Source organism: Vespa mandarinia, chromosome 19 (genome assembly GCF_050613455.1).
Source record: "Vespa mandarinia isolate Hongniang chromosome 19, ASM5061345v1, whole genome shotgun sequence".
Taxonomy (NCBI): Eukaryota; Metazoa; Arthropoda; class Insecta; order Hymenoptera; family Vespidae; genus Vespa; species Vespa mandarinia.
The window spans coordinates 257,253-279,558 of NC_140828.1; the positions used below are offsets into that span (position 1 = coordinate 257,253).

Sequence of the window (22,306 nt, forward strand, 5' to 3'; positions counted from 1 at the left end):
TATATATATATAGTCACCATAATTATAAATTTTGTTTAACCAAAAAAAACATTGAATTATCAAAAAAATTTGTATCGCTAAGGGTAAATGTAATTACAGGTAAATAAAAAATTGATGTATTTAAAATAGTTAACAGAAATACCGACGTACAACAAGACAGTATATAACTTCTAAAACGTGCTTATCAACATTGCACATTTAGTATCAACGATGAGAAAAAAAAATATATATATATACATATTTGTTGACGTTGAAAGGATGACAAATTAACGTTGAACAATCAATCCGATCAATGTGCATTTGTTGATGATAACACATAAAAAGATCGTTTTAATTAATTTGCTCGAGACGATGTAATATATTTTTATTTCCCACCGACTATTGTAAATATCATTTTAATTTTCAACTTCTACAAAGAAATTTAAAATTGCATTCCGATCTTAATTTAAAGATCGTAGTTTAAATAACATCGATTATTTTCATTGAAAAAAAAAAAAAAAAAGAAAAAATACGTTTTCACGTTTCAAACACTTTTGTCGGACATATTACTTCTGATGCTTCTGTTACTGTCCCTCCTCTGTGCACCACGAGCTTGTCTCGTGGTACGAACGGTCGTAGGTAATTCTCTGTCGCTACCTACTCTTCTCAAACTCGTGTCTCTGTCGATCCGAGATTTGCTATTTTTTTGTACTGGACCACGTATATTCGTGTATACGACATAAACCGCTAGAATACCAACGAAGAACATGGCAACGCCCACGCCGCTGACCGTACCGACCTATTTATTAAAAGAAGAAAAATGAAAAATCAATTTTTACGAGGGAGCTAAAGAAAATGACAAATTTTCTTTTCTCTCTTTTTTCTTTTGTTCAAATTTTCAATCACTTACCATGGTCCACCATTCGCTATCGTCCATTTCAGATACAAGAATGTGAGTCGTGTCGTGTTCACTCTCGTGTAACATTTTCATTTCCTTTGTCGCACATCCAGAACGAGTACCTTTTTCCTCCGATACGATTTTCTCAAATGCATCGGGTATATCGTCATTCTTTCCATCGTCGTCGTCGTCGTCATCATCATCATCATCATCATCTTCCTCTTCCCATTGAATTTTCACCGAATTCTTTTTCACGATCACGTTGCCAAGATTTTCTAATTTGGAACCTTTCATTTTTATCAAGAGATCAAGAGACTGCGGAGCATTCTGCGATTCAATATTATAAGATATCAATACGTTCGACAGAATGTTGTTCCAATCTACGGAGTTCATTGGGTTCTTGCATTTTTTCTTTTTGCTAAAAATAACAACGTTATTACCGGTAAAAAAAAAAAAAAATAAAGAATTGTAATGACACACCGTCATTCGATGCAATAAAAATGAATTGGATCTATGTATTTACCAAACCAAATCGATTGCCTTAATATAAATTTCAATCGCATTTTCGAGCCATCTTACTTCTCTTAACGCTTCGGCGTCATATTTATCGATACCATCTCCTCCAGGCCACCACTTTGATTTATCGACTCTTCCTTCGAGTCCAGGTAATACTTCTCTTTATGTAACGAACCGTAACGTTTATTACAATGTTTCAATATGCATGCATGCTTGATTATAAATTAAGGATCAAGTTGAATATCTCGTTTGTTAGGGACAACAACAATTTTGTGATTATGGAAAAATAAAATCTTACGATAAGTTTAATCACCACCTTATTAAGATTATTAATTGAAAACAAAAGACTTTAAAGTCAATTTATAATAATAATAATAAAAAAAGAAAATAGCTTAATTAATTCAATAAATTGTTTCAAGTATTCAGGACTATCTTGTTATGCACGATCGACTTGTAATAGTATTTCTTTGACACATTTTCTTAATGGATCTTTTGTTTTCCTATTGCACGTGACAAAGGAAATATTCAACTAGCCGTTAATTTATAATCAACCTGATATACGACGTTAGAAATGTAAAGATTTATTACCTCGAATCTTCCAAAAGCAATATGGTGTTAGACGTATCAATGGCATTCAAATGTTCATCGAGATTTCCTTCGCTAACAATAAGAACAGTTGCATTTACGAGTTTATTAAAAAATCGTTTGTCGGGTTGTCCAATATGTACAACGTGGGACGTGTAGCCTGAAGGAATGATATTTAATAACATTTATAGATAAAGGAATATAAAATAATGTGTAAATAAAAATCTCTTGGAAATAATCAATTACTTTTTTCAAGAACGAAATTTATTTTACCTTCATTTTTGTCGTCGTCGTCGTCGTCGTCGTCGTCGTCATCGTCGTGAACAAGAACGCACAAGTTTTTCTCAATAGCCGCCATAGTTAATTTCTTAGCGATATTTTGAACATCGTCGTCTAATTCTTCTTCAACGTTAGCAACCAACGTGAACGATTTCCATTTCAACAATTGAACGACTTTCAAAACTCCCTATAAATAATAATTAATTATATTTCTATTAGATCGCAAGATCATTATCAAAATTTTTGACTTATTACCTCGACCAAATAGGAATCAGATTCGTAAACGAGTTGATGAAGATATGGAGCGTTAGATGCTTTTCTAACAATGTGTGGTATCTTTAATATAGATGTTACTTTGTGAACAGCTTCGGCATTGATTGTAGTATCGGGACCGATTATACCTGTAAGTTAAATAAGACGGGGGAGAGGAGAAGGAAACAAAAAATTAAAGGAATGATCGGGTATACAATGTGTCATCAAAATTATCGAAAAATATTCGATCATTTCACGTTTATATCATTTCGATCAGGTAAAAAATATTTACCCAAATAATGAGGCGCTTGCAAACAATTAACATCCGCTGAAACTAAAGCTTTCATAGCTGCTTTCAATGCACCAGTGATGCTATCGCACGTATCGAAAACATCTATTTCTGTAATCGCAAGATCGTATCGCATCATTTCATATCTTTAACAAGTTATAGCAATTCTAAGATTACCTATGTCCATGGTATTGGATTTATTGTTATGAATTTCCGTCAATAATTTGGCTGCCTCGTAAAGCAAAACACCTTTCGTAGATATTTTTTTACAGGGTGCGTCATCGTGAATGCTTGTCAATAAGGAAATGTGCCCTCGAGATTCACATTCCGTACGCACTCCACAAGTGCATGCTGCAATGATCGCGCAAATGAGACCCCATTGTCGAAATTTTTCCATTATCTTATTTCTTTCCTATTTCTTTTTTCCTCGATCGATTACTTTCTCTCGTTAAATAACGCGTAAAAAAAATTCTTCTTTCGTTTCTTCCACTATTCCTTCTTTGCTCTTCTTCTCTTTTATTCGAACACTAAACTTTCACTTACACGCTTTATCATATTCTATTTTTTATTATTACTCGTACGATACGAGTTTATTCAAAATAATAAAGAATATTATTTACGTTCGATCGAATCTTACGCGTTTGATTAACGATATTTCAAAGTAGTTGATCGAAATTCGTTATATTCGAAGACTGGGATCTCTCTTCCGAGTGCAGACCTTGGTATTGAAAAATGCTAGCTTTATAAGGAAGCCGTGACATGTATTATGCGAATTTCTAAGGTTTTATCTATGTATTTCGCAAACCAGGCGCTCTCAAAGCAAGCCTTTTTTTTCATCGAGTCAAAGATTGAATTTCATACTTCGATTATACGACATTTTAGACAAATCTTCATTTTCGTGAAAGATTTTTATTACGAACGAATCAATCTCGTACGAATCACGGAAAACAAATTCTTCGAAATCTTTCGTATGTGAATGTCCTTCCAAAGAAAAAATCATACAGCCCGAATTATACGAATTAGAATGTACTATTTTAACAAAATAATTTATCGCGATATTTTTGTATACTCGTAAAAACAACCACCGTGAGAACCACCTTTAATAATCTTTAAGCTTCTTATCGTGGTATATCGATTGTCAGATGACATATATTTAATACTCATTGCACAACTAACCCTTGCATAACTATCGTATTATTTGTTAAATCTGGTTGATGTGTAAAATTCGTTAGTAACACTGCTTAATGATATTATTACAGGAAACTTTTATCGTTAAATATTTGACAAATAATCGTAATTAATAATTGATAATCCTTTTATAGTTCCTTATTGTTACGAATTACTTCGCGTATTTATGAAAGTTATTTTAATTTAGTCTTACGTAGACACGAGAAGATAGATAGACAATTTAAAACTGTCTATACAGGGCGTACATTCATAGATGTAAGATATGTTGCGACTGATTGAAATTATAAGATAATTCAATAAGAGTAATTTGCACGTGTCCGAGTCGCAGGTGTAAAGAGCACGTAAACTTTTTTTTTTACTCGTGACCTCCTCGTGAGATGTAAAGATCAACGTGGTTTTGTTTTTAAACGGTTACCAATATTTATTTTTTTACATATTTATGTAAAAAATGGGTACTATGCATCGTTAGATAATCAGCATCAAATATTGTATAGGTATTGCCAAGATTCTATAGCGTAATTGTATGGATGAAAGTATACCTGTAACATACTTTAAAGAGAAAGGACCATAACCATTTATGGTGCAGTAGTTCTACCACGCAAGGGTGACTTATATGTTAACAATGTTACGTCAATATTATACACATAGATCACTTTGATTTTAGGAATCTCTCGCATCGAGGAAAATTGTATTACATAATAATACGTACCTTCAAACAATATTTTGAAAAAAATTACACATTTTACAATGATTTATCAGTATTTTGCTTTCTCTCTCTTTCTCTCTCTCTTTTTTATGGTACTCAATAACGTGTAAAAAATTACAAATTTTACAAAATTGATTTATCAAAAGTCCTCTCTCTTTTAATCTTTCTCTCTTTCAGAAATGTGGCGCATAAAAAAAGAGGAAATGGATTCGACGAAACGAAATGGATTAACTCCAACGAAAAGGCAAAAATCTATCATTATTCTGTCACCATGTAAATGCCGTTAATCTATTCTCCGTGGTTCAAAGAAAAAGAAATACTTGTATACACGTATGTCTGGCTATGGACCAACAATAACACAGAAGAACGACTTTTAACAGAAAGCTAGAACGCTTTTTTCGTTTCCGATTTTCTTTAGTACGAAAACAAGCTCGCCTTATACATATACACGTATGTATATCCATTTGTCTGTCAAACTTTTCGATAAATCATCGATGAATGTACCTAAATGTACTACATATATATATTTGTGCGTATATATATATATATATATCCAAACGTGAGAAGCTTGAAGAAAGTATTTTTAAAACTTCAATAATGCTAGAACCATGAATTTTATTCGTTTGCCGTATAGTTTCGCATGATTCGCAAAAGATAAAGATTTCCTGGTAATATATAAACCTGTTCACGAAAGGATAGATAATATTTGACCAACTACCAATCTTTATCATAATGTTTGGTCTGCTATGCGGTATATAAAAATCATCGAAATAAGGAGGTTTATAGTCACGAATGACGTCATCGGTTATCTTTCTAAAAAAGCGCAAATATTATTGAGAAAAAAAGTTACAACAACGTTATATCATTTTACATTAAATTCATTGTTTAATTGCGAATATTATGTAGATAATCGACAATGAAGATCTTTCCGCGTTGAAAATAGTCTATTTGTGTATCGAGAGAAAAAATGAAAATATAATTCATTGAAACGATATAGGGGTAATTTTATGACTACTTTGAGGTCTAATTTTGGCACAACTAAAGAGTAGGAGGAATACCGAGTCATCGTTGATCAATTTTTTGTTTATTATCTAGCTGTATAGCTTGTTTAAAATAGTCGTGACGTTCACTTAACATTCCTTTTCATTATTCAGATTTTGCAACGCAAATTTGACTTTTCACTAATCAAATTTACCCTTTTGCGAATTAATGAAACGCAAAGAATGAAAACTTTGCGATGAATGAATCATCCGAAGAAGTAAATAAATGTTAAGATCACTATCACCTTACAATTAGTTTTCGTTGCGTAACATGATTATTTTCTTATGTATCTACAGTGATTTGAATAACAAATACTTTGGTACGTAGTGTAAATAAACAAGCTAATCGAAGGTAGAGTTCAGCTGTAACTCCTCCTCTTGTCTCTTCCTATCGTTTAACAAGGATATACTCGAAAAAAAAAAAAAAAAACACTGGTATGGGAGAGTGGCTGGTAAGCACGCGTCGTATAAAAAGCGCATGCTCGAAAGAAAAGGAGAACGCCGTTTGAGAGTTTGTGGCGGGCCGAGTATTCCCATTCAGTTTATCGGTACAATTTGTAAGCCACACTTCGCGTTTCTGACATAACACCCTGTTTACGGTACGATTTCGTCACGAGTCATTGCATCGATATGACGATTGTCTCATTATTATCTTTGATAGTAAACTGAGAAATTTTCTAAGGAAAATACAAAAAATTAAAAAGAATGAACGTTTAGTGAAAATAAATGCGACGGAAGGAAATGAATAAAGTCAAACGTAAACGTTTGATTTCGAGATTGTTGGAAGAAACCAATGGCATATAACAACCGAGAGAGAAAGATAAGTAAAGCTCTCTGGGCGTGAATGATATCGAGGTATCTAAAAGTACAACCATCGATTCGTAAGGTGAAAAACGACGGGACGGGAGTGAACTTAATCGTCTGTGATGATCGACACGAAGAAGCTATCTCTCTCGCACCGTGAACACCTTTTTCATTTTATAGTTACACTAGGGAGAACTCGATCTCCATCGTAGATTACTCTTATCCATTATTATTTCGTCCTTTTCCGATTGAGATAAATTAATTATCTCGGTTGTTTTTCGTTTTTTTTTTGCTCTTTACTATTTTATAATTATTCGATCAACTCGCAAATGTAAACGATTTCGATTGGCATCGAAATTCAAATCGATTCGTTATATATGGGAAGTTAATCGATGTTAATGAGACGTGCCAAGGTAACCGGGGGAGCTTCGAGGACTCGCAGAGAAGTGAAAAGAAAATCTGAGAAAAAGAATTCTGAAGAGATAATAATAATCGGCATTGGGCTTATCGATCTAACCCGAGAGGATATCGCGAGAGAGTCGACAGCTATTGAGTTACGGGAAGCAGTTTATAATGTCACTTAACACTCCTGTCTTGATGCAAGCGGTGGTTACTTCAAGATCGAGACGAGCTCTACCGTATGTCATCACGGTTCGCACCTTAACTTTATTTTCTCGTTGGGATTACATCGGCCTGCTCGTTAACCGTTCTAAATTTCTCGACACTTGTGTACCATCGTATTTAGAAATAACACGAACTAAAAACATATCCATGAGCGTAATGAATTTCAATTGTTAATTATTAAGTAAATTAATAGCGTTATCAACGATATATGTCGAAGTGTATCGGAAGATGGAACGAAAACAAAGAAAAAAACAAGCTAAACATATAACGTCGTCCTTTTTCATTCGACTATCGTCGAATGAATTAAAGTGATTGATCGTTCGATCGTTCAATTGGATATTACAGTCGTATTTTGTATACGACTCGTTAATAACTTCGAATTTTCATTAACGCACGTACGAATAATAATAAGATAGGCGCAATGAAAATTTTTTAAACCGGGGGATAGGTGAATATGCAAGACGCGCCCGTATTGCATGGGGCATAAGAAATTCTTCGCCGAGGACGAAAAAAAGAAAGGAGAAAGAGAAAAGAAAAAAGGAGAGGAAGGAAAGAAGAAACGTGAAAAGAAGGGAAAGGTTTGAGAATTTTTCTCGCGAGAAGAGATGCTTTCTACGATGTCGAGCGTCGCACTTGAATTAAATTCGTCATTTTATACGACTGCCATTAGAAATGCCGCTTTGGATGGATTTTCAGGTAAATTTTTAAACAAAGTAAAAAGGAACAAAAGAAAAAATAGATCCATCTGCGTACGTATGCTTTAATAGAAATCCAAGTTTCACCTTTAGTTTCAGTGATTGAACCTAAAAATGCAACTTCGACGCTTTACATGTTACCTATGTATATTAGGACAACGTCTATGGTGATTTGCATAATCGTCATGGCACTTGGTATAATAGGAAATCTCATGGTAATTATTTCGACATTAACGTTAACGTTAATTCGTAATTTATATATCTACACAGGGCGGATGAAATACTCGATGAAGGATTAATTGATTTTTAAAAATCATTTTAGACCCCAGTTAGGGACTTCTTGTCCATCCTTTACAATATCCATTACATTTTGTATGAAATTAATAGGTACCTTTGGTCGTTCTACGAGGCAAAGACATGAGAAACAGCACCAATATTTTTCTCGTAAATTTGAGTGTGGCCGATTTGTTCGTCCTTTTAATATGCACGCCGACCGTATTGGTGGAAGTCAATTCTGGTCCTCAGGTTTGGCCACTCGGTGAACACATGTGTGAGTACAATTTTTTTTTCAAACCCACGATATATATTTACCTTTACCATACTATTATCGTCTTCCCATCATTCGCACAACGAAGAAAGACGAGATGAAGGCGCATTGACATCGATGATATGTCGGTCAACAATTCCAAAAATATCAAACGCCGCACATTTTCTCCCCGAAGCTGTCATTGTTACCTTGGAGTTGGATAAAACCATATGTCGTTGTTCCCAGTTAAAAGAGTCTCAGAAATGTAAAGAGGAACAATCGATAGTTCGAAAGACATAATTAATATCATAGAAAATGCCATTTTGATTGCATATGATATATAGAATTCAATCGTCGAAAATTAACCTATTATTTTTAATAGTTCATTGGAATTATACGATAAAATGTATTTGGATATATCGAAGCACTTTTGAAGCATGTTGTCCTTTTATGCATTAAATTTGTAAAGGTTTCGGTATACGATTTATGGAAAAGATAATGCACCAAGGTGGATGCCATCCAAGAAACATTTTAAGATATAAAATCTCGTTAGTTAGCCGTAGAGCACTCGGAGTACTCGGATTTCATGGTAACAGTCGGTAAATTTTCCAAAGAAGAGCTTGGCGCAATGTCTATATATGCAACTTGTGTATACGTCCTCTTTTTATTCTATATACCTGTCGATAGACCAAATGGTTTTTATCAAATCACATAAAATAACGCAACAGTTGAATAGACACGTATTCCACACGTGACAAATCAAACATATCGCGATTTTATTCTTTAAGCCAATTATTACTTTGACTACATTTAATTAAACTTTATCCATTTATTTATTTACTCCTTTTCTTATATATATATATATATTTTTTTTTTTCATAAGTCAAATTTTTTAATTTAATCGTTCGAGTTTAATCAGATATCCATAAAATCCACCATAAGTTTATTCGTCACTTCTGTTTATTCTCCTCTGTCGAAGTGTCTTCTCGACATTCCTCTCATTTTTTCTGGGTCTTCGCATCGACATACCGTTTATTGCAACCTAAGACATTCCTAAGTGCGATCCGGATGGGATCCATTAGAAGTGAAAGTGTAACTCAGACATATACACATGCACGCACTAAGACGAAATCGATTCTGTCGTTTCTAACGAGTAAAGAAAAATCCTATCTTATCCGTCGGAAAATTCTATTCTTATTTGCTTTTGGATTTTTTTTTTAACCAAATAATTTGCTCTATCAATTATCCGATAGGATGATTATTTAATCCTCAGCTATTAAGCACGTTCATTTGCTTATATCAAAGTGTAATTAATTCCACGAGATAAGAAGTGAATTGATTGAAAAGTTTCTTTTTTAAATTTCTTATAAAATATACATTCAAAGATAAATAATAGTAAAATGTATTATTATCAATGATAATTTATTTTAAATATAAAGATGAATTAATCACACTGATCGAGTGTTTTGCTAGTAAAATTTAGAAAAAAAGAACAAGACAAATTCAAATAATGAACGGCTAAATTATAATATTTGTCGAAATTGGATGTAAAAATAATTTCAACTGTATTTACTTATGTATAATGAATTCTCGAAAAACAAAAAAGAAAGAAAGGAAATCATAAAATTCGTGGAAGTTCCTTCATTGTAATAGTTTAAACATTTTTACGAGTATCATTCTCACGACGGTAAAGTTCCGGGAAGATTTTCATCGTGATTAGTGTCATCGGGCATGATGCCAAGTCTACTTTTTTCTAAATCGCACGCATTTCCGAGATAGTAGCAGCTGTCGTTGTATTCTCAAAACTTTTTCCCAAATATCGTCCAATGGCAAGACACTTATCGGGTCGCGATATTCGACACTTGTAAAAAGTTTCAAAGTGAAGAATATTGCCAATAAGCCTATAGTGTTGTAGTTAAAAAAAAAAGAGAGAAAGAGAGAGAGAGAGAGAGAGAGAAAATAGTAAAGAACAGAAGGACACTACCGCGTGCAATAAATTTGAAAAATCTATTTATTCGGAAAAAAATCGTTTCCAAACTCAAACATTTTGTTTTATTAATTAGCCCGTAAAAATGACGTTCAAATTCGTATAGTCGAGCTGTTCTTTCGACAGTATTTTAAATTTAGCACGACGTTGCATCTCTTAATTTTCTTCACGCATTTCGCTCGTAGCCCTCGTTTTTGCATTCAACTCCGCTCTTCGGTAAATCACATTTAACCATTTGTTCTCTTTTGCTACCCACCGAGTTGTTCGACAAATTTTCGCAGTAGAGATTCCATTAAGAGATCACACATTACTACTATGAAACGCGAGGAGAACGATTTGTTAATTTCATCTGCTAAAATTTCTTTTTCTTTCTTTCTCTTTTCTCCATTTTATTGCTTTTTTTTTTCTTTTTTTTTTTATTTCTCTTTATTACTCGTCTCTGATTTATTCCGCATAAAAGGAAATTTCAGAAAACGTCCAATATTTCGCTTTAACTTTTTATTTTAGCTTTGTTTGATCATATCAAGCGGAAGTATACGCATGAAAACTTATTCAATTGGAACATACTGATCGTTAACCAAGAACGAAAGATATTACATATTTTGTCGACATAACAAAAATTCAAATACGAATCAATAAACACTCCAAACTTTAGTTTCCAACCAGTCCACTTACCATTTCTTTTTATAGATAAACGTAAAGGCACGAGATTTCTCGATCGTACGGTTAGCTAAGACTGCGCGATGCGTTAAAACAAGCACCGCGAATTTTGTTACTCCCTTTTTATACAGTCGACGTACTCCCGTAACGATGCCAAAAATATAAAAGATTATGCACGTTTTAACGATTATACTCGTTATATCTACTACTCCTGATAAAATACTTTTCAAAAATACGAATTTGCCATCTCTCTCTTTCTCTCTCTTTTTGTCTTGAAGAAAAAAAGAAAAAATTATTTCCAGGAGGATCCAGGACAAAAAAAAAGGAAATGTCGATGATTCTGAAGAATTATCTTTTAAAAGAGGAGAGAGACAGAGCTTACTTGCAAGTATTCAAAGAGAAAAAAAAAGAAAAGAAAAACAAAGATTCTTAAACGCCCCCATATGAGTACATGTGTAACAATCAGTGATTAGAGGTGCTACGTATAGGTGAAGTAACCCAAATAGATAATGAGAAAGCAAAGCGGGTTCTATCGTTGTTGGTGCTAGCGTATAATAATGCAATCTTGTCCTTTCTGATAACGAGCAAAATTTAATGAATGCGACGTATAACGGAAAGAAAAAAGGAGAAAAAAATAAGAAAACGAAGAAGAAGAAAAAGAAAAAGAGAAGGAGGAGTTTGCGTAGGACTATTTATTATTATTGTCCACTCGTAGGACTGCAAGAAAATGTCAATTTGAAATTTAATCATTTATTAGGGAAGAACGTACGTGTCCGTACGTTCATATGCGCGCGCGCGCGCGCGTATATGTTTCCTTTCGCTTCTCTCTCTCTCTCTCTCTCTCTCTCTCTCTCTCTCTCTCTCTCTGTGTATATATATGTATATACATATATGTATGTGTGTGTGTGTGTATGTATTACTGACACAATCATAAAGTTATCAGAAGGAAAATCACGTAGGTCCGGTACTATTAATCGCGTTCTCTACTCTGACACTCGATTCCATTACGCTCGATTCCAGGAACCTCAACGTAATTAAATTTGCTCCTTTGTCGTCATCACCGAGTCATCGTTTCACGAATGAAACAGACGTAAGACGTAATAACAATCATAAATAGCTTTAATTCCCTACGTGAATCTTTTTAAATGAGAAAATTCTAGTATTTAGATATATACATACATACGTAAAGAACAAAGTTCTCCGATGAGATTGTTTTCTCTTCCTTCCTTTTTTCTTTCTTTTTCTTTTCTTACTTTCATCGTGCCTCGTTGTTAAAAATTAATAAGGAAAGAAAAAAGAAAATAAAAAAAAGAAAATATATATATATATATATATATATAGGTTCGAAAGAAGTTGGATAAAGTTGCACTAGACATTGAAGTGTCCTTGAAACACCGGAGGTTCTAACATCGCGAGAGCAAGGCTAGGGCAAGATAGAGAACAAAAAGAGAGAAAAAGAGAGAGAGAGAAAGAGAGGCACTCGTTTTATACAATGGAACTACGTATACAAGGTAGAACTTGTTACTGGATAGGGTTGATGGAGGTTCACGGGGATGGAAACGAGTAGGTGAACTTCTACTCCCCGTCGCGAATTACCGTTGCTCTTAGCCAATACGCTGTTGGAGCATTTAATGCTACGGGCTGGCATAGCGCCTTCTCTGTCCAACCGGTTTCCTTCCAATATCTCTTTAACCTTCGTGGCAGGAAATACGATAAAAAAGCGCCATGTTCTCTTTCTGTTTTTTTTTCTCTTTTTTCACTCTCTCTCTCTCTCTCCCTCTCCTTAAATTTTCACTGTCCATATTCATTTTCTAAGAAAACTTTGAAATTCAAACTCTCAGAGCTCCGAATTATTCGACTTTTTTGTTAACGCTGAAAAACCAAAAAAAAGAGAGAGAGAGAGAGAAATCTTATCGAATAGATATTCTAGAGTACATTTCAACAGACAAACATCGGCAATATTCCAATTTCAAAGTAGCCCGAGCAAATTATAATATTTCCATTCTGTCCTCTTGTATTATGGAAAGGAACCAAAGTGATCCTGACTATGAGAAGACTTCGCCAGGTTAGATAGAAGGTATAGAAGATATAAGGATGCTCTGCATGACTCGGAGTTGATAGAAAAACCAGAAACGAAAATTGGTAAAGGGAGGTCTAACCATCTTTGAGGTTGGGTACTCTCTTTCGTCGTCTTTCTGATCACTCTCGGGAGCATCTTTTGACAGAGTAAAATCTATCCGACGAAAATTTGCTTTTATTTTTCGAGTTATATATATATATATATATATAAAGAACAATAGAACAAATTCTCTGATAAAGTTTTCTATAACGATAAATCTATCTCTTCAGTGAGAGAATTTTCCGAAAATATTTGATTGAACAATACGACGTGGGAAAAGGGGATGAATGCATCGTATGCCGGCGCCGTTAGAAATCGATCGTGGAAAACAAATCTCAACGCTTAAGCGACCATGTTAAAAGGGATAAAACCATCGCCGAGAAGTATCCCAACAGGTTCTCACATTCTTCCTCAGAATTTCTAATACAAATAGAAAATTAAGTGAAAGCAAACGTTTACCGTTTGACACAACTATGTTCTCGCATTTCGCATTTTATCGAAAGCACGACATGTGTATGTATGTACGTAAACCAAAAAATATCCTGTATATATACAATCCTGTCGTAAGACGAAGAAATTTGAAAGGAATTTGAAAAGAATCTGAAAGGGTTTCGCATTGAGCTATCGATAGGTCAATCGAATGGTTAACCTTTCTTCATCGAAGAAAAGAAAAAAGGAGAAAAAAAAGAATAACTTCTTTTGATCATTCATACGTTCCTTATCATTTCCATTATATTTCTCATCTACTACTTCTTCTTCTTCTTGGATTTTCTTCTTTCGGATATCGTAGCCGAGTCGAGTTGGTAAAATCAGAAATCCCTTTCAATTCCAAAGGGACGTTTCCTTCTTTGTGTCACTCGGGAAGTAAGAAAGAAATAAAAATAAAAACGTTATCATAGTTATCACAGTATCGGCTGAACTTTTAGTCCCGTAAGATTTCCGCTATTTTTCCCGGACAAGAAGAAGAGGATGAACGAAATATATAAGGAAAGAAAGAAGTTAAGAATAGAAAGAAAGAGAGAGAAGGATAAAGACAGAGATAAACAAGCGGTGCAATCATCTACCCTCTGTTTCGTCAGGAAAAGGGTGAAGGAGTCGAGGCAATTGACCCATGTGTGACATTACATGTCATATGCACCCTCTCTCTCTCTCTCTCTCCCTCTCTCTTTTCCATACAAGACGAAATCTGACAATGAAAAGAGCAGAAAAATCTATATTTCCCTCTTTCTATACTTTTTTGTTGAATGGTGAAAGTGATTTATCTTAACTATCAACGATTAATTTTCTTCGGATCACTTTTTACGACGGTCGATATATCAAGGTCATCGATAATCAAGTAACGCTACTTTAGAAGATATAAAAACTGTACTTTTTTTTCCCTCCCCCGTATTCTTTCATCATTGACATTTTATTATCGCTAAAAATATGATTAATAACTTTTCGTCTGTCGCGTAATGTCACTTAAGGGCTGAGAGTAAGCGTGATAATTTCGTACAATAACAAATGAAGTATTACCAATCCGTATATACAGAGTGTCTCTGGAAATTCGGAGAATCACTTGTTTAATCGAACTAATTCCATCCACCTGTATTTACAAACTGAATTCAATATCCTATGTTAAATCAATGGATTATTACTTTAGGAATTATTTGCAATAAAATACTTTCGAGAGAGAATTTTGAACGAGGCTAATAAAAAAATTTTTTGTTTCAGGCAAAGCCGTTCCATTCGTGGAATTGACCGTAGCACATGCCTCGGTTTTAACGATTTTGGCAATTAGTTTCGAACGATATTACGCGATTTGTGAGCCGCTGAGGGCAGGGTAAGAAAAACTAAAGGAACGTTCCTTTTTTTTTTTTTTTGTTTTTTTCTTTTAACGAAACATATAAAATGTTCCAAGGGTTCACTAAAATTATTATATAATCTATAATGATTTTTTCGAAAAACGCCTGTTGCCATTTAAGAGTTTAACCCAAAGTAGTTGAATTTATGATAAGGATTTATCCCCTCTCGAAAAACAGATTGACCTACCTCGGCATTTTTCGAACAAAATCACTAACTTTCAAAATAATTCTGACGAATACTTTTCGCGTTGAGACACTCTTTATATATAGCACATATACCTAACATATATTTCAAAGGTTCATTCTATTCCATTAAAAACTTGTCAAAACGTTTATGTCATCCGTAGATACGTTTGCACGAAGGCCAGAGCAACGTTTCTTTGCTTTCTTGCATGGGTGGCAGCAGCCCTTTGTACAAGGTGAGAAAAAGAAATGATAAACTTGGTCATTAAGCAAATCACGTTTCGCTATGATCATTCGCGCTTGCTATCTACTTTCCTACGTCGATTTAAATACTTCCCGATTCATAATTCTTCGATTTCAAGGTGAAACACTATAATACTAATAAAATCTAACGTCATTCGATCATACAAAGCTCATTCACTTACGAAAAGTATTTTTATACAAGGATCACTTAACGTGATTCAATAATTTTTATATATCATGACGGTAAAAATAAGTAAAAAAGGAGTGACCGATATAAGATACCGTTAGGATAGATCATTATACGCGTCGTAAAAAAGAAAAGAAAAGAAAAGAAAAGAAAAGAAAAGGTCCAGCAAGGGTGGGACCCTGCCCCTGAAGAGAGCTCGATTTTTTATCCCATCGAACGTAACGTAAGGAAGTGGTTCATCCGACCTTTATATACATACATTCCAAGTCAAGTCAGATGAGGGAAAAGTTAGGAGAGAGGAGAGCTGAGACTATACTATAAGTAGGTCTATGTGTGCGTGAACGTATCTCTAGGAGAACAGCACGTTTCTCTTGCGTACTTAAGTACACCGCCTACGGGCGCATACAGCTGCTGCGCGTCATAAAAAGCATATTATCCGTAAACCACTTTCCACAGAAACGTTTTATATACCGTATGTAAGAACAGATCACTCGTGCTTAAATCTGTCAAAGGGGAGTTTCTTCGAAACCCGTAACCAAAGTGAACGAGCTTTGACAATTTCTTCTTAGGAAATATCCTCTCTGAATTGTTTAAATTTAATTCTTCATCCTCATCTGGCTAAGATACCAATCCGATCATGATCGAGGTTGAATAAGGTAGAATATTTTCTTTTCTTTCTTCCTTTTTCATACATATTTCTTATTTTCACCGTAAATAATTTGAAACATTTACGGTTGATTTACGGTCGATCTACGTGCGGTCGCATCGAACACTGCAACGCAATAGTACAGTGATGGATCGCTGCAAGATATATGCCAACCTCTTACGTAACAAGTGTTCTCTATCGACAGGATGATATGTGACCGTTTGAAAATTCTACTTCTTTAAGGGCTAATTTTAATATACTACCGACAAAATATGTCAAAATATTCGCATGTTTGATCGATAAACGATCAATCAATAACTACGTACATCTATGAATTAAATGTAAAATGCATGAGTAAAAAACAAATAAAATATATATATATATATATATATATATATATATATATATCAAAACTGAAGAAACAAAGTTTCGTCAAACATTATATACATTTTTCACTGTTAAACTAACATTTCCTTTTTTTTTCTTTTTGTATTATAAAATGTGTTAAGAAAAACAATTTTGTAGAAAAACTTGATTTGCAAAAGGTTGAATCTGTTTCGCAAAAGGGTGAATTTGATTTGCAAAAAGTTATATTTGCAGTGCAAAACTGACATGTGTGGAACTCTTTAGGAAATTCGCACCCTTTTTTAATCGATGATATCGTATCCAATTTTTTGGATGGATCTCACAAAAAAATAGAAAACAAGACATATTACCTTTCGATAGCAACCCTTCTATCACGACTATCCTTCTTTGCGTTTTTCCTTTTCTCGAGAGGGGGGAGAAACTCGTTACTATATCTTTAATACTGCTACAATCGACGGTAAAGTCAATCAACGGGGTAGTTCGTCAATCTACAATTTTGTTATAAAAAAATATAACAATTAGGAATTATTATTAAAAATTACTCTATGATTTGGACACTTCCATATATATTTAATGGCATTTTATATCTATTTTTCAGTCCCATACTCTTGATGGTAACCTACGAGTTGGAAGAAATCGACGATACGTTTATACCAACCTGTTACACTTCCGCCGATGCAACATGGATGAACGTTTTCGTCCTTACAACGATAATCGTCTTTTTCGTCGTACCACTGTTAATTTTAATGGTACTTTACACGGTGATAGCGTTACACCTCATGGCAAATCCTGCGATAAGCCGTGGCCCAGCTAATAATTTGTTAAAGTATCGTAAACAGGTGGTACTAATGTTGGGCACCGTTGTTTTATGCTTCTTCCTTTGTTTATTACCTTTTCGAGCATTGACCTTATGGATAATTGTAGTACCTCAAGAAATGATAATCAATCTTGGAATCGAGGGATATTACAGTCTCTTATATTTCTGTAGAGTAATGCTGTATTTGAATTCAGCAATTAATCCTATTTTATACAATTTAATGTCTACCAAATTTAGAGAAGGCTTTTTGAGACTTTGTGGATTGGGCCCTGCAAGGAAAAGAAAGAAAAAGACTTCAGACAGAACCGGAACATACACAACTGGTTCGACAAACTGTAGTAGCAGTAATCATTCTGATTTCTGGAGGAGGCATAGCAGCAATAAAAGTTGCAATGTAAAAGTACCTAGTAATACATGTACTACTGTGTCCATTGAAAAACAAATTAATATCCCATTACTCACGGCCGTTGTCACTGGAAATATTGTTAAAAAGAAACAGGAAAGTTATGTTTAAAAACATTACAAAAATTTGTAGTATTCATTAATTAGAGATATCGTTGTAAAAATATATATTATATTATTATATATATATATATATATATATATATATGAACACAGTACTACTCACATCTAAAGGGCATAAAAAGTCTCCACCACTTTTAGAACACCAAATACTTAGTTCTCTATTTTTTTTCCTTTTTCTTGTCTTTTTATCAGTGGATTAAAAATAATTGTATCGTTGCTATTAAAAGACTTTTGCGTTAACTTTAATATCATTCCAGATACAATACTATGAAATTACTACGAAATTCCACTAAAAGTATTGTACGTAAACTGTTATAATATTTAAATATTCTTTTGTAATTATGAAGAACCGTAGACTATTGTAAAGTATTAAGTTTGTAATATGTACAAGAAAAGAAATAACTAGTCATAGACTTAAAACATCCATTAGAATTAAAATTTAACAACTCGTAGCAAAGATCATTGCTATAAATAAAAGATAAAAAAACAAGAACACGAAATATAAACAATGCAATGAAGTTATATGACAAATCATTTCACCATTAATTATATTTACAAGACTATTATGAAAAGAAAAAAATTATAAACTTTTTTTATGACTCGAATAATTTATTTGTTCAAATATGAAATTCTTTGAAAAAATGTCTATTTTTTTGAAAACACAAAGCTAATTTGTAAAAAGAAAGAAATTGCACTTTGAATGTATCCTCTCATAAGTTCGTACTAACCAATGGACAAAGTTAATCAATTGAATATCTGCATGTGGATAATTTTGTTACAGAAAGTTTTATTTCAAATTTTTACATTCCCTTAATAAATTATGTCACATTTTATTATTTATACAACGCTGAATGATTTAAAAGAAACATTAAACGATTCGAAATATCACTGCATTGAACGCAGTCTTAAGAGTAATTTGAAAATGGCGGGCTTCACGATGTGGTAATTTTTCCCTAAAATTCCCTAATTGATAGTTTTCGCGCTAAAATTGTCTAGTTCTGTAAAAAAAAAAAAAAAAAATGGAAAAAAGTTGTAAATCGAAATATACGTTATCCTAAAGGATAAGGTTAAGAAAGTTGACTTTTTTCCAAAGTGTATAAACCATTTAATAGGTGAAAGGAAGAAAAAGAAAAATAAAAATATTCGCATATAAATCGATTTATATTTATACTGAAAAATGACGCAGCCATCAGTAACGGCATATTTTAACACGTGTAAATCTAAAGCATTATTGTTGGATCAAGAGCATGTAAAAATAAATAAAGAAAGTGAATTTAAAACGAAAACGCAATCGTCCAAAGTTTTGTTTGAAAAAGAAGAAGAAAGTATGGTAACGAGAGGAAAATTGATATCGGTGCAAGGAACGAGCAATAATTCTACCCTTAAAGTAAACTCTACTACGTGTCAAAATCAAATTGATTCTAAATGTTCTGCACAAAAAACAAATAAAATTATTACGCGTTCACGCGCAGCTCAAGCACAGAAATTAAGTGAAATCGGTCAAGTGGATATACGTGAGAGTTTTCTCAAAAAAACTTATGATGCCGATGCGAAGAGAGTATTATTTAAAAAGGAGGGTACTTTAAATCCAAAGAAGAAGCAACCTACGACTCCAAAGAAAAATGTATCAGAGGAAAAGCAGCCAACGAGGAATGAAAAAAATGAACCAACTTCTGTTGGATTTACTACGCCCAAAAAGGCATCAAATAGAGATGACTCCAGTAAAAAAAACTTGGATTTGAATGAGATTAAAAATAGGATTAACAAATCTAACAGACTAGCAGAATTAAAAGCTTCTATTGATCGCATAAAAAAATGTGATCAGCGTTTAAATGAATATCAGAAACAAAATGATTGTAATAAGCCTCAAATACAGAAATTCGAACATATTCAACTTGAAATACCAATTAGGTAAATGCATTTTCATAATATTTACAATCTCTTTATACTATATGTTAATTTTTATTTTATCGAATAGCCCTCAAAAGAACTTTAAATCGCCAAACAAGGGATTAATGAGTCCTATAAAAAGTGAAATATTACCTCATACAAGCCCACAACGTCGTCTTTTATTTGAACCTAAGGAATCTACTAGTCCAGTAAAGAGTAAACCTGACAAAACTCCAGCTTATCAAAGATATTTGTCACTTTTTGAAAATGGTACACCAGGATTACCATTGCCGTATAACTATAGATTCTTAGCAGAAATTTTTAGATCCGTTGATACGGTACATGAACATATATCATTTGTTGCACCTACATTCTACTGTATTCATTTATATATGAAATAATATTCCATATTCTTCATATTCTTAGGTCTCAGCTATGCTGTTCAATCGTAAAGAGTTAATAACATTTAAAAAATTAAAGCCAGCTGTTCAAGAACTTTTACGGCGCAACTTTACATTAGAGCATTTAGCACAAATAAAGACTATTTATCCTGATGCTTATGTCTTTCATCAAGAAAAAGTTAGGTCATTTGGATCGACATCTAAACAAGATAAATATGAATTAGTCTTGACACCGACTGTGCAAATAAAAGATCGGCCGAATGAACCAAATGAAGACAATGTCTTACAGGCGGCAATAGATGTAAGCATGAGCCCAGGCATATTGCTAGAAAGAAGAAGAAAATTTTATGATGTTTTGTTAGGTAATTTCAATTATTTTTGGACTTACATTTTTTGTACTGTTAATTATACGTCATAATTATATTACTTATGTATTGCAGATAAAGTTAAGACAGAGCACGAGCAATTTTTGCTAAAATTAGAAGAACCGATGGTCATACCTAAAGACAAAATTATACGTTGGCATCCTGAATTTGATGTTGAAAGTTGCAAGCCTATTGACCAATCTGTATTGCCACAACCACCTGATGTAGAAAAAGCCACCTCTGCTAAACACGTTTTAGGTAACAATAATTTCATTACAAAAATATTTACGTGCAATTCTTTAATTTATTATATGTATATATATATATATATAGATTCTTGCGCGTTGATGTTTTTTAATGCATATATTCTTTTTACAGAAAAAGCAAAATCTCTATTCAATTGTAATACTCGCATGGAAAAAGCTTTGCAAAGATTGGCAGAAGCAAAAATGACGTCAAAATCAGGATCTTCGGATATATCTTCTACAAATGAATCTACTGATGTTACTATGAAAAACGTTAATATTGGTATCATCGATACTCCACCCGCTACACCATCTGTAGAAAAGAACTATCTTTCTACGGCATTTAAAGGCATTCCAAAAGCTCTTCTTGAAAAGGTAGAACTTTACGTTGTTCTCTCTTTTTTTTTTTTTTTTTTTTTTTTTTTCAATTCAATTAATATATTTATTGAAATTTACGATTCTTAATGTTGTTAGGTACGCGCAAAACAAGCTGCTAAAGCATTAGAGATGATGACTCGAACACCGGATCTAGATAAAGAGGCAACTCTATATTCTAGATTACCCGAATTAGCAAAAATTCTACGTAGTATTTTTGTAGCCGAAAAGAAAGGAGTTTTACCATTAGAACATGTATTGACAAAATTAGACAATTCGTTTAGAACTAAACTAACTGCAGCTGAATTAAATGAACATGTGCGAAAATTATGTAAATTATTGCCTACTTGGGCTAGTATACATAACGTGCGGAAAACAGATTATTTAAAGCTTGCAAAAGATGTCGATTTAAATAAAGTAATTAAAATGTTAGAAATTGTAGCTAACGATAAAGTGATTACATCGTGATATCATTATTACAATGAAATTAATGTAAAACTTAGTTCTTATCTGTATTCGTATTTTTAATTTCTTATGGTATACTTTTTTATGGTATGCTTGCACGAGTACAATAACAATGAATTAGCATCTTACGATTAGAGTTGATGTTTTTGGATAGTGAATAAAAATAATACACGAAAATTGACATTTTTAATTATGTGATGTATGTGTGTGTGTGTTGTATTCATAAAATTATAATCGTCATATTATTTTCTTCAAATATAATTACAAGTGGTATACACACAAAAGATTAAAAAGTAAAATTAGCAAGACAAATCTAAATTTATAAATGATATTTATGATATTCAATGTGTTATGGAAATATCTTTCTTAGATATACTTGTCATTCCCTTGTTCAATTTTGTCAGGATCGCACTATCCCGTCATACATTTACAGGCATTTTTTATGAGTATAAATAAGACGTATAAAAATATGTATATATATACACGGTACAACGTTTATGTAGTACTAAAAAATTCGTTGATTTTCCTTTGAAATCTGTAGGCAAAATAAAAAAATTCAAAGTATCCCTAGAAAAAATTATAAAAATTATTAAGCCTTTTTGCCTGT

General features: G+C 33.0%; 3 protein-coding genes and 1 long non-coding RNA gene across 5 annotated transcripts; 2 read left to right on the forward strand and 2 right to left on the reverse strand.

Annotated features, from left to right (window-relative positions):
• Window positions 1-101: 101 nt before the first annotated feature.
• Window positions 102-3,527, reverse strand: LOC118449787 (uncharacterized). The gene is made up of 8 exons (XM_035884763.2): window positions 2,976-3,527; window positions 2,802-2,909; window positions 2,513-2,658; window positions 2,252-2,444; window positions 1,982-2,138; window positions 1,401-1,553; window positions 890-1,295; window positions 102-778 (listed from the first exon to the last, which is right to left on the reverse strand). Exons 1-8 carry the CDS (start codon window positions 3,193-3,195, stop codon window positions 524-526), a joined length of 1,638 nt encoding a protein of 545 aa, XP_035740656.2. The 5' UTR covers window positions 3,196-3,527; the 3' UTR covers window positions 102-523.
• A 2,707-nt stretch (window positions 3,528-6,234) lies between these two features.
• ETHR (ecdysis triggering hormone receptor) lies at window positions 6,235-18,068 on the forward strand. 2 transcript variants are annotated; one of them, XM_085662671.1, is made up of 6 exons: window positions 6,235-7,856; window positions 7,949-8,070; window positions 8,243-8,405; window positions 14,861-14,969; window positions 15,339-15,410; window positions 17,215-18,068. In XM_085662671.1, the coding sequence occupies exons 1-6, from the start codon at window positions 7,766-7,768 to the stop codon at window positions 17,945-17,947; spliced, it is 1,290 nt and encodes a 429-aa protein (XP_085518797.1). In that variant the 5' UTR covers window positions 6,235-7,765; the 3' UTR covers window positions 17,948-18,068. The 2 variants fall into 2 exon arrangements, with proteins under 2 accessions (XP_085518797.1, XP_085518798.1); XM_085662672.1 differs by lacking the exon at window positions 15,339-15,410.
• On the reverse strand, window positions 16,970-18,199 carry LOC146872374 (uncharacterized). Its single transcript, XR_014983285.1, has 4 exons — window positions 18,062-18,199; window positions 17,508-17,702; window positions 17,275-17,426; window positions 16,970-17,104 (listed from the first exon to the last, which is right to left on the reverse strand). It is a non-coding gene; the product is annotated as an uncharacterized LOC146872374 (long non-coding RNA).
• Window positions 18,200-18,981: 782 nt separating this feature from the next.
• On the forward strand, window positions 18,982-21,946 carry LOC118449782 (DNA replication factor Cdt1-like). The gene is made up of 6 exons (XM_085662670.1): window positions 18,982-19,869; window positions 19,937-20,186; window positions 20,275-20,611; window positions 20,690-20,872; window positions 20,993-21,234; window positions 21,334-21,946. Exons 1-6 carry the CDS (start codon window positions 19,136-19,138, stop codon window positions 21,700-21,702), a joined length of 2,115 nt encoding a protein of 704 aa, XP_085518796.1. The 5' UTR covers window positions 18,982-19,135; the 3' UTR covers window positions 21,703-21,946.
• The last annotated feature ends 360 nt before the right edge of the window (window positions 21,947-22,306 follow it).